Source organism: Aquarana catesbeiana, linkage group LG01, assembly GCF_042186555.1.
Source record: "Aquarana catesbeiana isolate 2022-GZ linkage group LG01, ASM4218655v1, whole genome shotgun sequence".
Taxonomy (NCBI): Eukaryota; Metazoa; Chordata; class Amphibia; order Anura; family Ranidae; genus Aquarana; species Aquarana catesbeiana.
The window spans coordinates 16,116,051-16,130,778 of NC_133324.1; the positions used below are offsets into that span (position 1 = coordinate 16,116,051).

General features: G+C 41.4%; 1 protein-coding gene across 1 annotated transcript in view; it reads left to right on the forward strand.

The window, feature by feature from the left end:
* The window catches only part of LOC141129862 (vomeronasal type-2 receptor 26-like), a 37,786-nt gene extending 23,310 nt beyond the window's left edge, over positions 1-14,476 (forward strand). Inside the window, exons 3-4 of the mRNA XM_073617932.1 lie at positions 10,162-10,285; positions 13,569-14,476. Coding sequence (XP_073474033.1) covers positions 10,162-10,285; positions 13,569-14,476 — 1,032 coding nt within the window. The remainder of the gene's footprint in view (positions 1-10,161; positions 10,286-13,568) is intronic.
* The last annotated feature ends 252 nt before the right edge of the window (positions 14,477-14,728 follow it).

Sequence of the window (14,728 nt, forward strand, 5' to 3'; positions counted from 1 at the left end):
GCTTTAATGCTATACACTGTGTGTATTTAACAATTGTATAGGGATTGACACATATGATTGTAAGCAGCGTTAACACTGAGTCACTTTATGTACTGTGTTTTATTTGGTGTTTTTTATTTCATTTGGTTCATTATTATTAATGCATTTATTTATGTGTATATATTAGTTTAACACACATCCGTATAAGTGTGTTCACTAGATTAGGTAATTCACTGTAAAAGGTGGGAATACTATTATTTTTTTGGAGATAGCACCACGTTTTAAATTCTTCACAGTTTGAGAGCAGGATATAAAATTTTCCGACAACAAAATCCGTTGTCGGAAATTCCGATCGTGTGTACACAAATCCGACGGACAAAGTGCCACGCATGCTCAGAATAAATAAAGAGATGAAAGCTATTGGCCACTGCCCCGTTTATAGTCCCGACGTACGTGTTTTACGTCACCACGTTCAGAATGATCGGATTTTCCGACAACTTTGTGTGACCGTGTGTAGGCAAGACAAGTTTGAGACAACATCCGTCAGAAAAAATCCTAGGATTTTGTTGTCGGAATGTTCGAACAAAGTCCGACCGTGTGTACGGGGCATTAGGCTGCAATTTATGTTTTTTTTTTTCAGAATTTTTCAGTTTGTTTGCGCCTCCTTAAAAATTTTGAGCACCAGCCGCCACTGCTGGCTATAGTGGATAGATTTACAGCCAGCAGCATCTTTGTTTTACATATAAGTGCACTGATTTTAAAATAAAACGGTTTAACAAATTTTTCCAAATATACGTAAGTTTGAATATGCGAAAATTCGTAAATTCGGAAATTCGGAAATTCAAAAATTTGGAAATTCAAAGATACAAAAACCCGAAAATTCTAAAATATGAAATAATAACTAACTAATAATAACTTAACTATTAAATTATAAGTATTGGAATTTCCTTTCAAATTTGGCTGCTAGTGGACGTAACAAATACAAATTTATCCAAAGTTCCAAATTATCTGAAATAATGAATGCTGTATCTAAACGAATGGAACGTAACACATTAATAATAATAAATAGCAATAATAATATTAAACCCATATTATTATTTATTAATAAATTAATTCCTTTCCATTTGTTTAGATGCTGCATTTGTTATTTTGGATAATTGGTAACTTTGGATAAATTTGTATTCATTACATTCACTAGCAGCCAGATTTGATAGGAAATTCCATTACCTATAATTTAATAGTTAGTTATTATTAGTTAATTAGTTATCATTAAAAATTTTCAGATTTTTCCTTCTTTCTCATTTTCGGATTTTCCTTCTCATTTTCGGATTTTCCAATTTTCAGATTTTCAAATTTATGAATTTTTGAGCTTATGAATTTACAAATTCTTGAATTTTCTAATTTACGAATTGCGTTCATAACGTATGACCCAAAAAAAAAAAGCGAATAAAACAAAAAAAAAAAATCTTTAGCAGGGCTGACTGTCAGTGGAGTGCCTGGGGAAGAAAAGGGCAAGCCTTGCTCAGGGTTGGTGAGCTCCATAAAGCCTTCCTCTCCATATTCTGTATTTTGGCTCTGTAAGATTGAGAGGCGAGAGGGGAGAGATGCAGACGCTGCTGCCGCGGCGCCGTCCTGGTGGAGAATGTCCATGCTGCTTGGATGCCGGCCATTCCCCCAAATGAATGCATGTTTTAACTGTATGTTGCCTTGTCCTATGATATTGTGTGCTCAGTTGCTTATACTGGCAAAACTTTTTTTTCCAATTTGTTCATGTCAGTTGCAGTAGAAAAATGAGTGTTCCACATATTCTTTGTATGTTCTCTATGTATTTATTGGTCATAGCAACAATCACTTTAATTTCCAAAGCATGCTGCCCTTCAACAGGGTTGAGAAATAAAATATATACAATTCATTAGTATAATAGTGGGATAAAATGATAATATAGCACAGTGTCATGATACATTACCTATTTATCTCTTAATAAATATATTATCTATCAATTTTTAGTCCAAGTGGGTGAATAAAATAACTCCTTTCTAATCCCCCAGAAGGCAGTTGGATATTAGATCAACAATCTTTGGTGTCATGCCCTATAAATGTTAGTATGCAGTTATATTTTTGTGCATTTAGGAATGCATCCAGTTCTTTTTTAAATGTTCTTTTCTACTGAGCTGGCCAGAACTTCATTTTTGAGGGAGCCTATTTCACAATCACAGCTCTTACTGTCAAGAACCCTTTCTGTGTGTGGAGGTTAAAGCTCTTTTTCTCAGATGTAAATTGCGCCCCTAGTCCTTTGCAATGACCTCTAAGTGAATAACTCTACACCTTTATTCTTCAATTTAGTATTAAAATGTCATTATATCATATAGTGTTGTATTTCTCAGGTGTAAGGGGGTTGATTAGCCCCATGAAACACATTGACTCTGCTATGTGATTGAGATTTAGGATGTGGTGGTCCATGGAGGTCTGAAAGGTTTGGTCGCAATGAATCGGGGTAGCTCGGGAAGTCAACTGGAAGAGGGAGGCAGGAGAGCCCTTATAGTGTAGTTAGTTAACTCAAATGAGGTGAATAACTATGTTTTATTAATAGGTAATAATGTGAAAATACAGAGACTGCGACCACCCTGTGGGGTGGAAACATGCAGCCTTCTGTAGACTCAGATGGAGAAAACCCTGACTCCAAGCAGGATATAAAAAGATTTCTCTGGGGTCCTGATCCTGGATCTTCTGTGGTGTTCTCAAGCAGGCGTTGAACTGGATGAGTTAGCAATGGTAGTATAAGTATTGGTTGGAGTCATCTGGTTTACTGTATATTGAATTGCTTTATTTCATGAAAAAAACATTTTGTAACTTTAAATTGCTACTTCACTTCAGGGTGATACCCCAATGTTTTTCATTCCTCAGTAACGCTGCTTCATCTGAGTGGGTATTGTGGAAGAAGCTTCTTCCAAAATTCCCACTTGGATGAAGAAGACTTTTCCATGTTACCCACTTGGATAAAGAAGTTTCTTCCACAATACCCGACGGGATGAAGAAGCTTCTTCCACAATACCCGACGGGATGAAGAAGCTTCTTCCACAATACCCGACGGGATGAAGAAGCTTCTTCCACAATACCCGACGGGATGAAGAAGCTTCTTCCACAATACCCGACGGGATGAAGAAGCTTCTTCCACAATACCCAACGGGATGAAGAAGCTTCTTCCACAATACCCAATGGGATGAAGCACTTTCTTCCATGATACCCACTTGGATGAAGACGCTTCTACCACAATACCCACTTGGATAGAGAAGCTTCTGCCACGATACCCACTTGGATGAAGAAGCTTCTTCCACAAAACCTACTTGGAAAAAGAACCTTCTTTCACGATACCCACTTGAATGAAGAAGCTTTTTCCAGAATACCCACTTAGAGGAAGAAGCTTCTTCAACAAAACCCACTTGGATTAACCACTTCAGCTTCTCGACTAGGCGATTTTTTGCGACTCGGCACTGCGTTGTTTTAATTGACAATTGTGCGGTAGTGCAACGCTGTACCCAAAAAAAGTATGTTCTTTTTTTCCTACAAATAGAACTTTCTTTTGGTGGCATTTGATCACCTCAGCTGTTTTTATTTTTTGCGCTAGAAACAAAGAACGACTGACAATTTTGAAAAAAAACAATATTTTTTACTTTCTGCTGAAAAAAAGGAAAACAAATCTAATTTCTTTATCAATTTAGGCCAATATATATTCTGCTACATAATTTTGGTAAAAAAAAATCCCAATAAGCATATATTGATTGGTTTGTGCAAAAGTTACAGCTTCAACAAACTATGGTATATTTTTCTTTTTTTTTTTACATTTTTTTTTACTAGTAATTTTGGGGATCAGTAGGACCCGCTGATCAGCTCCCTCTGTGTAAAACCACAGCGGGAGCAAGCCGCTGGCTTCACGCGCTCACACACAAAACCTGGAAGTGCAGAAACACTTATATATATATACTGTATATAAGTGATTCTGCGCAGTCATGAACCAGTTAAGAAGCTTCTTCATCAATACCCACTAGGATGATGAAGCTTCTTCCATAATATCCACTTGGATTAAGAAACTCCTTTCCCAATACCCACTCAGATGAAGCAGCGCTTTGGAGATGACTCTAACCCACCCTTAGACATATGACTACAGATACCTCTGCCAGGCTTTTTTAGATCTTATTTACCTTTTGTGATTGTTGTTGTTACTAATAAAACTTACTGAATTTATGAAGAATCTGTGACGGCTTCACCTTACCTTATAAGATAAGTGTACATTTCCTACTCCTTTAGTAGATCATACTGAATGTTTCTCACTAAATGGGCAAATAAAGTTGCAAATTAATTTTGTTAAAGTTATTTTCAAGAAACTGTTAAATGTGCTCCTCCTTTCCTATTTCAAAGCTCCACAAGTATATGAAGAAATTACATTATGAAGCTCATATGGGGAACAATGTTATGTTCAATGAGAGAGGTGAACTTTCATCACGCCTGTATCTATACAATTTGGTATTTTACCTAGGTAAGGAATCCATTGATAGAGAACCTATAGCCTTCTATGGAAATATGACAGAAGGGGAAGGATTGCACTATATTTCCCAGGAAGACATCAAATGGAAAAATGGAGTGGTGAGATCATGTTTAGATTCACACATTTTGATCTCCTTTGGTAATCACTAATCTTCAGATATGGTTTCCTTCTGATGACAGTCATAAATTGCTCAGGACCACCAATTTTCAGCCTATTCACGTCACATATTTTACCAGTGTGTGTTTTTTTCTGAGCAGAACAAGACCGAGGGACTTGATAGCCACCCCCTGGCCAATGCATATCTGCATTACTCTAATAAGCTTCTACAGCAGTGGTTCTCAACCTTCCTAGTGCCGTGACCCCTTGATAAAATTTCCCAAGTTGTGGGGACCCCTAACAGTAAAATTATTTTCGTAGCATGGGTTGTCAGCACCCAAGGCAAGACAAGTAATTTGCACCCCTAACCCACAGACATTTAGTGCTCCCTGAGTCCCTTCCGCTCGTACAGTATCAAAACCCCTTTATAATTCATTTTAGGATGTACCACTCTTTCTCTTTGTTTTCCTTTCTTTCCCTTTTATCTCTCTCTATCCTAATTTATTGTTTTCCCCCATCCTTCTCTCTAGCCGTGTTTCTTGTTCTTTCTCTTATTCTTTCTCTCCCTTTTTCTTTGTTCCTCCCCATCTTTTCCTCTCCCTTCCATGTATTCTCTATTTCTATTCCTTCTCCTAATCCTTGGTGGTGGTGGTGGTGGGGGGGGGGGGGGGGGTGAGTGGCATTGCAGGTGGTGGGTGGGATCAGTAGCAGTGCAGTAGGGAGTTCTGATCAGCCAACTTAGGTGCTCTTGACCAAAGTTATCTGCTGATCTGAGAACTGTAGTGGGGACTTTTAATGGCAACTCTAATCACAGGTAGTGTTGCTCACTGTGTCTCCGGCTTCCCTGTGTCTCCAGCTCTGTGGTGTCTTCCAGCAGTGACACCTATGCTGAAATCGGGAGATAGGGTCTCCTCCAGCCCCTCCCACTTTACATTCCTCACCAGTCAGCTGACCTCTAGTCTCTGCCCCCCCCACCCATGCTGTTAACTGAATGGGCAGCTACGAAGAGGCTGAGTGGGGGCCTCGGGCTCCAGGAACAGCCCAGCTTGGCGGCCACAGGCTTCAGGGACAGCCCTGCTGGGTGGCCGCGAAAAGGCGGGGAGAGCGGATGTGGGCTTCATGAACAGCGCAGGATTTGGTGACCCCTGGCAAATTGTCATTCGACCCCCAGATTGAGAACCACTGGTCTACAGGATAAGAAAGAGCTCCTGACTGCCATAACTATAGAGACCTAAAGGGTATTGACAAAAATAATAAAGTTTTCTAGGTTGGCAATTTTACTTAATTACATATTCATTGGAAAGGGAAAAAAAATTAGTTGGCCATGTTACTATTTCCACATATCACCTGCTATTCAAAATACATCTCATTGTAAACTCACTCACCAACAACATCCAGCTCATCTTCTTCCTCCTTGTCACTGTCTGCTTCTCTACTCAGACTACAGTGCCTTGAAAAAGTATTCATACCCCTTGACATTTTCCACATTTTGTCATGTTACAACCAAAAAATGTATTTTATTGGGATTTTATGTGATAGACCAACACAAAGTGGCACATAATTGTGAAGTGGAAGGAAGATGATAAATGGTTTTCAATTTCTTTTATTAATAAATATGTGAAAAGTGTGGTGTACATTTGTATTCAGCCCCCTTTACTCTGATACCTCTAACTAAAATCTATTAGAACCAATTGCCTTCAGAAGTCACCTAATTAGCGAGTCCACATGTGTGTAGTTCAATCTCAATATAACTACAGCTGTTCTATGATGCCCTCAGACGTTTGTTAGAAAACATTTGTGAACAAACAGCATCATGAAGGCCAAAGAACACACCAGACAGTTTAGGGATAAAGTTGTGGAGAAGTTTAAAGCAGGGTTAGGTTATAAAAAAATATCCCGGGGGAAAAAGACACATATGGAAGAGACAAAGAGAGCTGCACACCCCGAAAATATCTATTATGTTTTGGAAGGATTTTCCCCAGTGGGGCTTTTAAACAGCAATATGCAAAAATCGTAAAAAGTGGTCTATTAATTATAGAAAAATATTTTATTGGAAAGCAAAGTCCAATGACATGACTTAATTAATCTGATCCAATAGCACAATTCATATTTCACAGTACAATAAAAAACACAAATACACATCATTACATTTATTAACATTCCACAATAAAAAACACATGGTACACATCATTATATTCCATCATGTTGTAAAATATATGAGCCCCGACGCGTTTCCACCTAGATATGGTCTCTTCAGGGGGACAAATAGATCTAAAAAAAATATATATTGCATATGTATAGAACTGAAAAAGTATATCATCCTTCATTACATTGAATGAACTATGATGGCATGTTTTTACCATTTAAAAGTGGTATAGATGTTGTGTGGTCCAAGATGGAAGGAGCCGTTAGAAGGGCCGCCACCCCCCCACCAGGGGAAGAGGAGCCGACCCCAAGGGGCTTGCAAAGAGCCACACTATCGCGCCCCCCATGGGGCGAAGGAGCACGCACCTGCAATGGACATCCATGATAGCCATCGTCAATTAGAGAAAATTAAACAATAATATTAACCACTTCCCGCCCGGCCGCATGTCCCCCATTCTGCTCAGGTCGGCGGCGGGGCATCTGCCCTCGAACGCCGAGATGGGCTCTGCCTTGCCGGCGGCATCCCTTGTTCCTCTCCGGACGGTTTGTGATATAGTGTGCATGCGCGAGGTACGGCATGCGTGCTGTGTCATGACGTCACACGCATTGCGGCGGAGATGACGACAGTGGCCACAGCCTTCGGGTCTTCCGGGACACCGAGGGAGCCACACGTGGGCCACTTTTACTAGAGGCCTGTGTGTCATGTCCATGGGGGAAGGGGGAGCATTTGCACCTGTGTGTGACCACCCATCTGCCCAATTTCAGGTATATAATAGACTGATGACTGAAAATGATTTCATTATTCCATGCAGGCCAGGATGGACGGTGCTGCATTTACTTTTTCTCTCGGTATTGAGTTCTCGCCTTTCTTGCATAATTGCAGTTTGGTTTTCAACATCCAATAAGTCCAACAAGCCTAATATATTCTACAGTCCACACAAACTACAATATTATATAAGGTAAACTACATTCTTTTTTATGAATCACACTATTCCCCATCACATCACATTCCAACAAACACACTCACACATTTTGGTTGTTTCACTATTTTACTGTTATTTTTTAAACTTTTTGGTTGTTACCATCACTACATTTTTTTATTTAGTGCCCGCGCTAGTTAGTACACATCACGCATTTTCTCAATCACTTAATGTATCACTTAAGTCACTTTAACACTCTGCACTTTGTGCACGTTTTAGACTGTGTCAAACTGTCAGTTTTTCACATATTTATTTTGCAGCTTCCTAGCACCACATCCCATGAGCATCACGATTAATGAATCATCAACACTTTTTCCTTTTATATACTACTATAATGCCTTAGTACATTATTATTTAAATTTGGTGAGTCATTTTTATAGGACGCATTAAAAAAAATATCCCAAGCTTTGAACATCTCACGGAGCTCTGTTCAATCCATCATCCGCAAAATGGAAAGAGTATGGCACAACTGCAAACCTACCAAGACATGTCCGTCCACCTAAACAGACCGGCTTGGCAAGGAGAGCATTCATCAGAGAAGAGCCAAGAGGTCCATGGTAACTCTGGAGGAGCTGCAGAGATCCACAGCTCAGGTGGGAGAATCGGGCACTCCACAAATCTGGCCTTTATGGAAGAGTGGCAAGAAGAAAACCATTGTTGAAAGAAAGCCATAAGAAGTCCCATTTGCAGTTTGTGAGAAGCCATGTGGGGGACACAGCAAACATGTGGAAGAAGGGGCTCTGGTCAGATGAGACCAAAATTGAACTTTTTGGCCTAAAAGCAAAATGCTATGTGTGGCAGAAAACTAACACTCCACATCACCCTAAACACACCATCCCCACCGTGAAACATGGAGGTGGCAGCATCATGTGGTGGGGGTGCTGTTATTTAGCAGGGACAGGGAAGCTGTCAGAGTTGATGGGAAGATGGATGGAGCCAAATACAGGACAATCTTAGAAGAAAACCTGTTAGAGTCTGCAAAAGACTTGAGACTGGGGCCATGGTTCACCTTCCAGCAGGACAACAACCCTAAACATACAGCCAGAGCTACAATGGAATGGTTTAGATCAAAGCGTATTCATGTGTTTGAATGGCCCAGTCACAGTCCCAGACCTAAATCCAATTGAGAATCTGTGGCAAGACTTGAAAATTGCTGTTCACAGACGCTCTCCATCCAATCTGACAGAGCTTGAGATATTTTACAAGGAAGAATGGGCAAAAATGTCCCTCTCTAGATGTGCAAAGCTGGTAGAGACATCCCCAAAAAGACTTGCAGCTGTATTTGCAGAGAAAGGGGGTTCTAGAAAGTATTGACTCCGGGGGGTACCATGCAAATGCCCCCACACACTTTTCACATATTTATTTGTAAAAAAAAATGAAAACCATTTATCATTTTTCTTCCACTTCACAATTATGTCCCACTCAGGGGCATAACTAGAAATAGCAGGGCCCCATAGCAAAATGTTGTATGGGGCCCCCCTGCAAACAGCCCCCCCCCACAGCTGCCCTAGCGTGACCTGTGCCACATACAGCGTGACCTGTGCCCAATGCAGCTTGACCTGTGCCCAATACAGCGTGACCTGTGCCCAATACAGCGTGACCTGTGCCCCATACAGCGTGACCTGTGCCCCATACAGCGTGACCTATGCCCCATACAGCTTGGTCTGCCTGTGCCCCATACAGCCCCACCTATGCAGAGGAAGAGGCAAGCCACCCAGATCAGCAGAGAGCGGGATTGCCCGCTGTAACAGCTTTCATTTGAATTTCCTGTCTTCCGGGGCTCATCGTCACATAGCCCCACCTCTTGGCCCGACGCCTTTGATGACGTCACATGTCCCGCATTGGATCGGCGTTCTGTCTATCAAAGGCACCGGGCCAAAAGGTGGAGCTATGTGACGTGAGCCCCGGGAACACTGGAAGTTCTAATGAAAGCTCTTACATCGGGCAATTCAGCTCTCTGCTGATACGGACAGATCGCCTCTTCCTTTCCTCTCTCTTCCCCTGGCTGGGAGACTGTGCCGGCGGTGCTCTTATCCTCACTGGGCCCCACTCGGCTGTGGGCCCCATAGCGCCCGCATGGGTCGCTATTGTGGTAGTTAGGCCCCTGGTCCCACTTTGTGTTGGTCTATCACATAAAATCCCAATAAAATACATTTTACGTTTTTGGTTGTAACATGACAAAATGTGGAAAAGTATGAATACTTTTTCAAGGCACTATATATCATAATCGTATCATATCCAGTCCTCGTATTTACAAGAAAATGTGTCCATTTGATAGTGTAAGATGTGCACACTTCTGGTCTTGAGGTTACCTGATCATATGCCTTGGGTGTATTTACTGTTGTATAATGCTATATACATGATTTATAATATGAAATATAGATTCATCTTAATATCAGAATTTTTTTATTTGTTGAGATTCCCTCTTCTCGATGCAATGAAAAGTGTCCTCCTGGATATTATAAAGCTTTTAAACGATCAATCCATCTTTGCTGCTACAATTGTGTCCCATGTCCTGAAGGGGAGACTTCCAACACAACAGGTGTTTATTTATTATATTGTATCAATGTAAAAAACAAATAAATATTGAAGTGTATCAAAATCCAAGAACATGATGTAGAAATTGCATTCGTTTTTACAGAGAAACTAATGGAAGGAGAGTACTCACCTTTTCTCCAACAGTTCTGTTCCTCGCCAGCACCAACGTCTTCTTTATCATTCTACTTTCAGCACATATTCAGCCATATTTGTTGGCCAGGGCAGGGTGATATCACTCCTGAGCATGGGCAGGAACTAGTCATCCTAATACACAGGGATCGTGCCGGCCTCTGTAAACTGAGCTGCACATATTCAGCTCAGTTTACAATCCAGGGATTGCTGTGAGTAGGCAGGTAGGTGTAGTTTATTGCAGAAGAGATATTGCATGCCTCTGCTGCAATAAACAGCCTGACTGCTCACTCAGAGGTGTGGAGACCAGTGGCGGCCCGTCCATTAGGGGTGTCCGGGTTCCGCCCCCTTTCTCCATGCCACCCCCTATATGAATAATGGATAGATTCATGCTTAGAATGAATCTATCCATGGCTGCCGCGGCCACCCCCAATTCAGGCATCTGGCCCCTTTCAGGATGCTGGGCGCCTGAATTACAGCGAGCATTGCGCCATGCACCCACCCAGGTGTTAAAACAGCAAATTAATATTCGCTGTTGTAACACTGGTCCTCAATCCAGCCAATCAGAAGCAGGTCTGAGATCCATTTTCTGATTGGCTGAAAAGAGAAGAACTCAAATTGGCTGCCGAGGAGGGGGGAGGAAACGGAAGCCGCCGATGCCTGTGGAGAGCAGGGGAAGGGAGAACTGTCACCGCCGCCCCCGAGGAGCAAGGGAAACCGTCAGAGAAATACTGCATAGATATGGGGTAAGTGCACCTGACCCTCCCGCCGTCTGACCGCCGGGGGCACTGTTTGCCGCCCGTCCCCACAAAAAAATTATCACTGGCTCCCTGTCTACACCGATGGTGTAGACAGGGAGCACTCCCTTGGAGGAGAAAAAGGTAAGAAAATACTGGATTTGTGCAGTTTGCATAAGCGCGTTCAGGTAAGTATCTCTTTAGATAAAGTTCTGCCATTGCATTCAAGTAGGCCTGAGAACCTCTTCAGTATTGTGTGGAGTAGCTGTAACGTCTTCCATGTTCATAATCTCGTTAACTTTTTCAAAACAAAGAGACTTCGAAGGTGGACATGTTTGCTTCCACTGTAGTAGAATACACGCCTTTGCGGCATTCAAAAGGTGTATAGTCGAGGAGGCATAACAAACTGCAGGAGAAAGGAAGTGACTTAAAGGGACACATTTCTGCTAAATTCTGCTCCTAAACCGTTCCAGCTAGAGCTGGAAATTAGGGATGGGCCGAACACCCCCCTGTTCGGTTTGCACCGGAACTTCCGAACAGGGGAAATGTCCTAACCCAAACGGTGAACCCCATTGAAGTCTGTGGGAGCCGAACAGGAACATGTGCCCATTTTGAAGGCTTATATGCAAGTAATTGGCCATAAAAGGGGTATGGGGGTCTGGGTACTGCCCTGTACTTTAAGGGCCCATCAAGCCGGCAGAGAGTCCTTCATGTATTTTGTGATTTTATGAGATATTTCTCCAAATATCTCCAAAAGTTACTAGTTGCCTAAGGGGAGAACTGGTGGAGGGTAGTTTTAACTCTATACCATCTCGTAAGTATCTTGTAACTCGTCTCCTGGATTTTGGTCACTAAGGAGGATTTATGGGCAAAATTGAGGATTTTTCCTCATTACTGGGCTGTTAGTTGAAGTCCTGCATCCCATTCCCATATTAACAGTAAGGAAGGAATATAAGCAGCCTCCAGCTGGATCAGAGAGAGATGGTAGAGAAGCAATTAAATATAAGTTCACATTTATAACAGATGTGTTCAAGTTCAGGCTGTCTGGGGTGCTTATGCAGAAAATTGCACAACTGCAGCTCACTCCAGATATCCATAGGTGGGTCAAAAAGGCTCCAAAACAACAGAGGGAGGGTTTGCCCCTTCTCCTGAGAGAAAGTCAGAGAAATGAGAATAGCCGCAGAAGCAGAGGCACTGGCAAAGATTAGTTTGTAGTGCAGGAACAAACTCAGGGTAGCCAACGATTGAAACAAAGGATGATAGGAGGGACAAGTTCAAGGTACAGTAAAAGGTTTCCCACATGACTGCAATCATTCTCTCCAGAGTGGGATGTTCTCGAAGCTCAGATGGTAATTGGGAGTAGATCCAGGCCCAGATCCATGAAATATCTTGGGAGTCCTCTACCTCCATCGTCACCCAATGTTTTGCTGAGCCATGACAATACCAGTCAACTAGCCTGGTGAGGTGGGTCAATCTATAGTAGGCCCTTATGTCAGGAAGGCCCAATCCTCCAGAGAGCTTAGGCAATGACAAAAATTGTAGTTTTAAGAGGGACTTTTTACGGGACCACACAAAGTTCCGAAACATAGTGCATATTTTCCTGAAAAAGGAAAGTGATAGGGAAATAGGTAGGGCTTGGCATAGGAAAAAGACTTAGGGTAGGACCGTCATTTTCAGCACACTGCATTGACCAAACCAAGTTAGAGTCAGGGATTTCCAGACTTGCAGGTCATATTTAATCTTCCTGAGAAAGGTTTTTGAAATTCGCAGAATACAAGTCTCTTGGATCAGGGGTAATGTTGGTCCCTAGAAAACAGATAGTCAGAGGCCCAAAGGAAAGAGACGTGGGCCAAGGCGGCAAGACAGGGAATGAGTGGGAGCAACCTGTTGGCCAACACTTTTGCAAATAATTTCAGGTTCATGTTTAGCAGTGCTATAGACAGGTAACTGCCGCAATGTGATGGATCAGCATCCCTTAAAAGATTAGACATATTTACAGAATGGTGCAGACTATAAAAAATCATTTAACTGAATTCAAAGGAGCAACAGAAAGCATTCCTGCTTGAATGAAATAAATGGGGCATGCAACATGGGAAAAGAATCAGCTTCTTAAAAAAATTCTGAAGTAAAAGAAAAAAAAATAAGGTTTCCAATCTTAACCTTCTTCTAAATGTGTTGGTTGCTTGGCTGTCTCTGACTTGGATACTTTCATTGACCCACAACAAACATGCAACCAGTAAAATCAGAATTATGTTGGTATTCCTATTCCTCACACTTTTTCAAGTCAATGACCCAAAAAGTTCTGAAACCTTCAATATGAAAGCCTGGCTAGTAGTATTTTCAGAACAAAGGTCAGCAATTGTGGCCTCTCAGTAAAAGTTTCTTTCCAAATACACATGGACTTTTTTTTTTTTTCTGCAGACAGTGAAAAGTGCCGTAAATGTCCTGATGAAAAGTGGCCAGACACCAAAAGAGTGATATGTATTGCCAAGACATTTGAGTTTCTGTCATATGAAAATGATGTGCTGGTTTTTGCTTTCTTATTCACATCTCTATTGTTTAGTGTAATAACATTATTCATTTTTGGAGTCTTCATATTTTACTGGGATACACCGACTGTGAAGGCCAATAACCGGACTGTGAGCTTCATCCTCCTGACCGCCATCTTACTGAGCTTCCTCTGTGTCTTCTTCTTCTTCGGACGTCCTATGGATAAAACCTGCATACTGAGACAAAGTTCATTTGGGATCTTCTTTTCCATTGCAGTTTCTAGTGTTCTGGCCAAGACCATTACAGTTTGCATTGCCTTCAAAGCCTCTAAACCTGGCAGCTACTGGAGGAAGTGGGTGGGATTTAAAGTAGCTCATTTTGTAGTTCTGATCTGTTCCTCTGTCCAAGTTGTGATCTGTGTTATTTGGCTGTCAGTGTCTCCTCCCTACCAAGAGTATGACATGCACTCCTATCCTGGGAAGATCATCATTCAGTGTAATGAAGGGTCAGTTATCGGGTTCTACTCTGTGTTGGGTTATATGGGGTTTCTGGCAGCTGTGAGTTTTGTTCTGGCTTTCATGGTGAGGACATTTCCGGACAGTTTTAATGAGGCCAAGTACATCACCTTCAGCATGCTGGTGTTCTGCAGTGTCTGGATTGCCATGATCCCGGCCTATCTGAGCACCAGAGGGAAATACATGGTGGCTGTGGAGGTATTCGCCATATTGGCATCTAGTGCTGGAATATTAGGATGTATATTTTTTCCAAAGATGTATATTCTGCTGATAAAACCTGATCTTAATGCCAGAAACCATATTCTGCATAGAAATTTCTTATAAATGAATTGATATTGCAACAGTTAAAAAAATAATATTTATGAACTTTTTTTGAACTAACATGTCTCTGAAATTTTAATAATATGTAAAAATTGCAGTTTGTATTTAAAAGTCTATAAAGAACCTTACTGTTCTATACAGTACACTTATTGTATCAAAAATAAAAGCAATAATATTATTAATGATATTAATGTTTGATTCTTTCAAATCTGCCCACTTTTTGATGATGCAAAAAATTGTTTTTAGGTAGAAAGG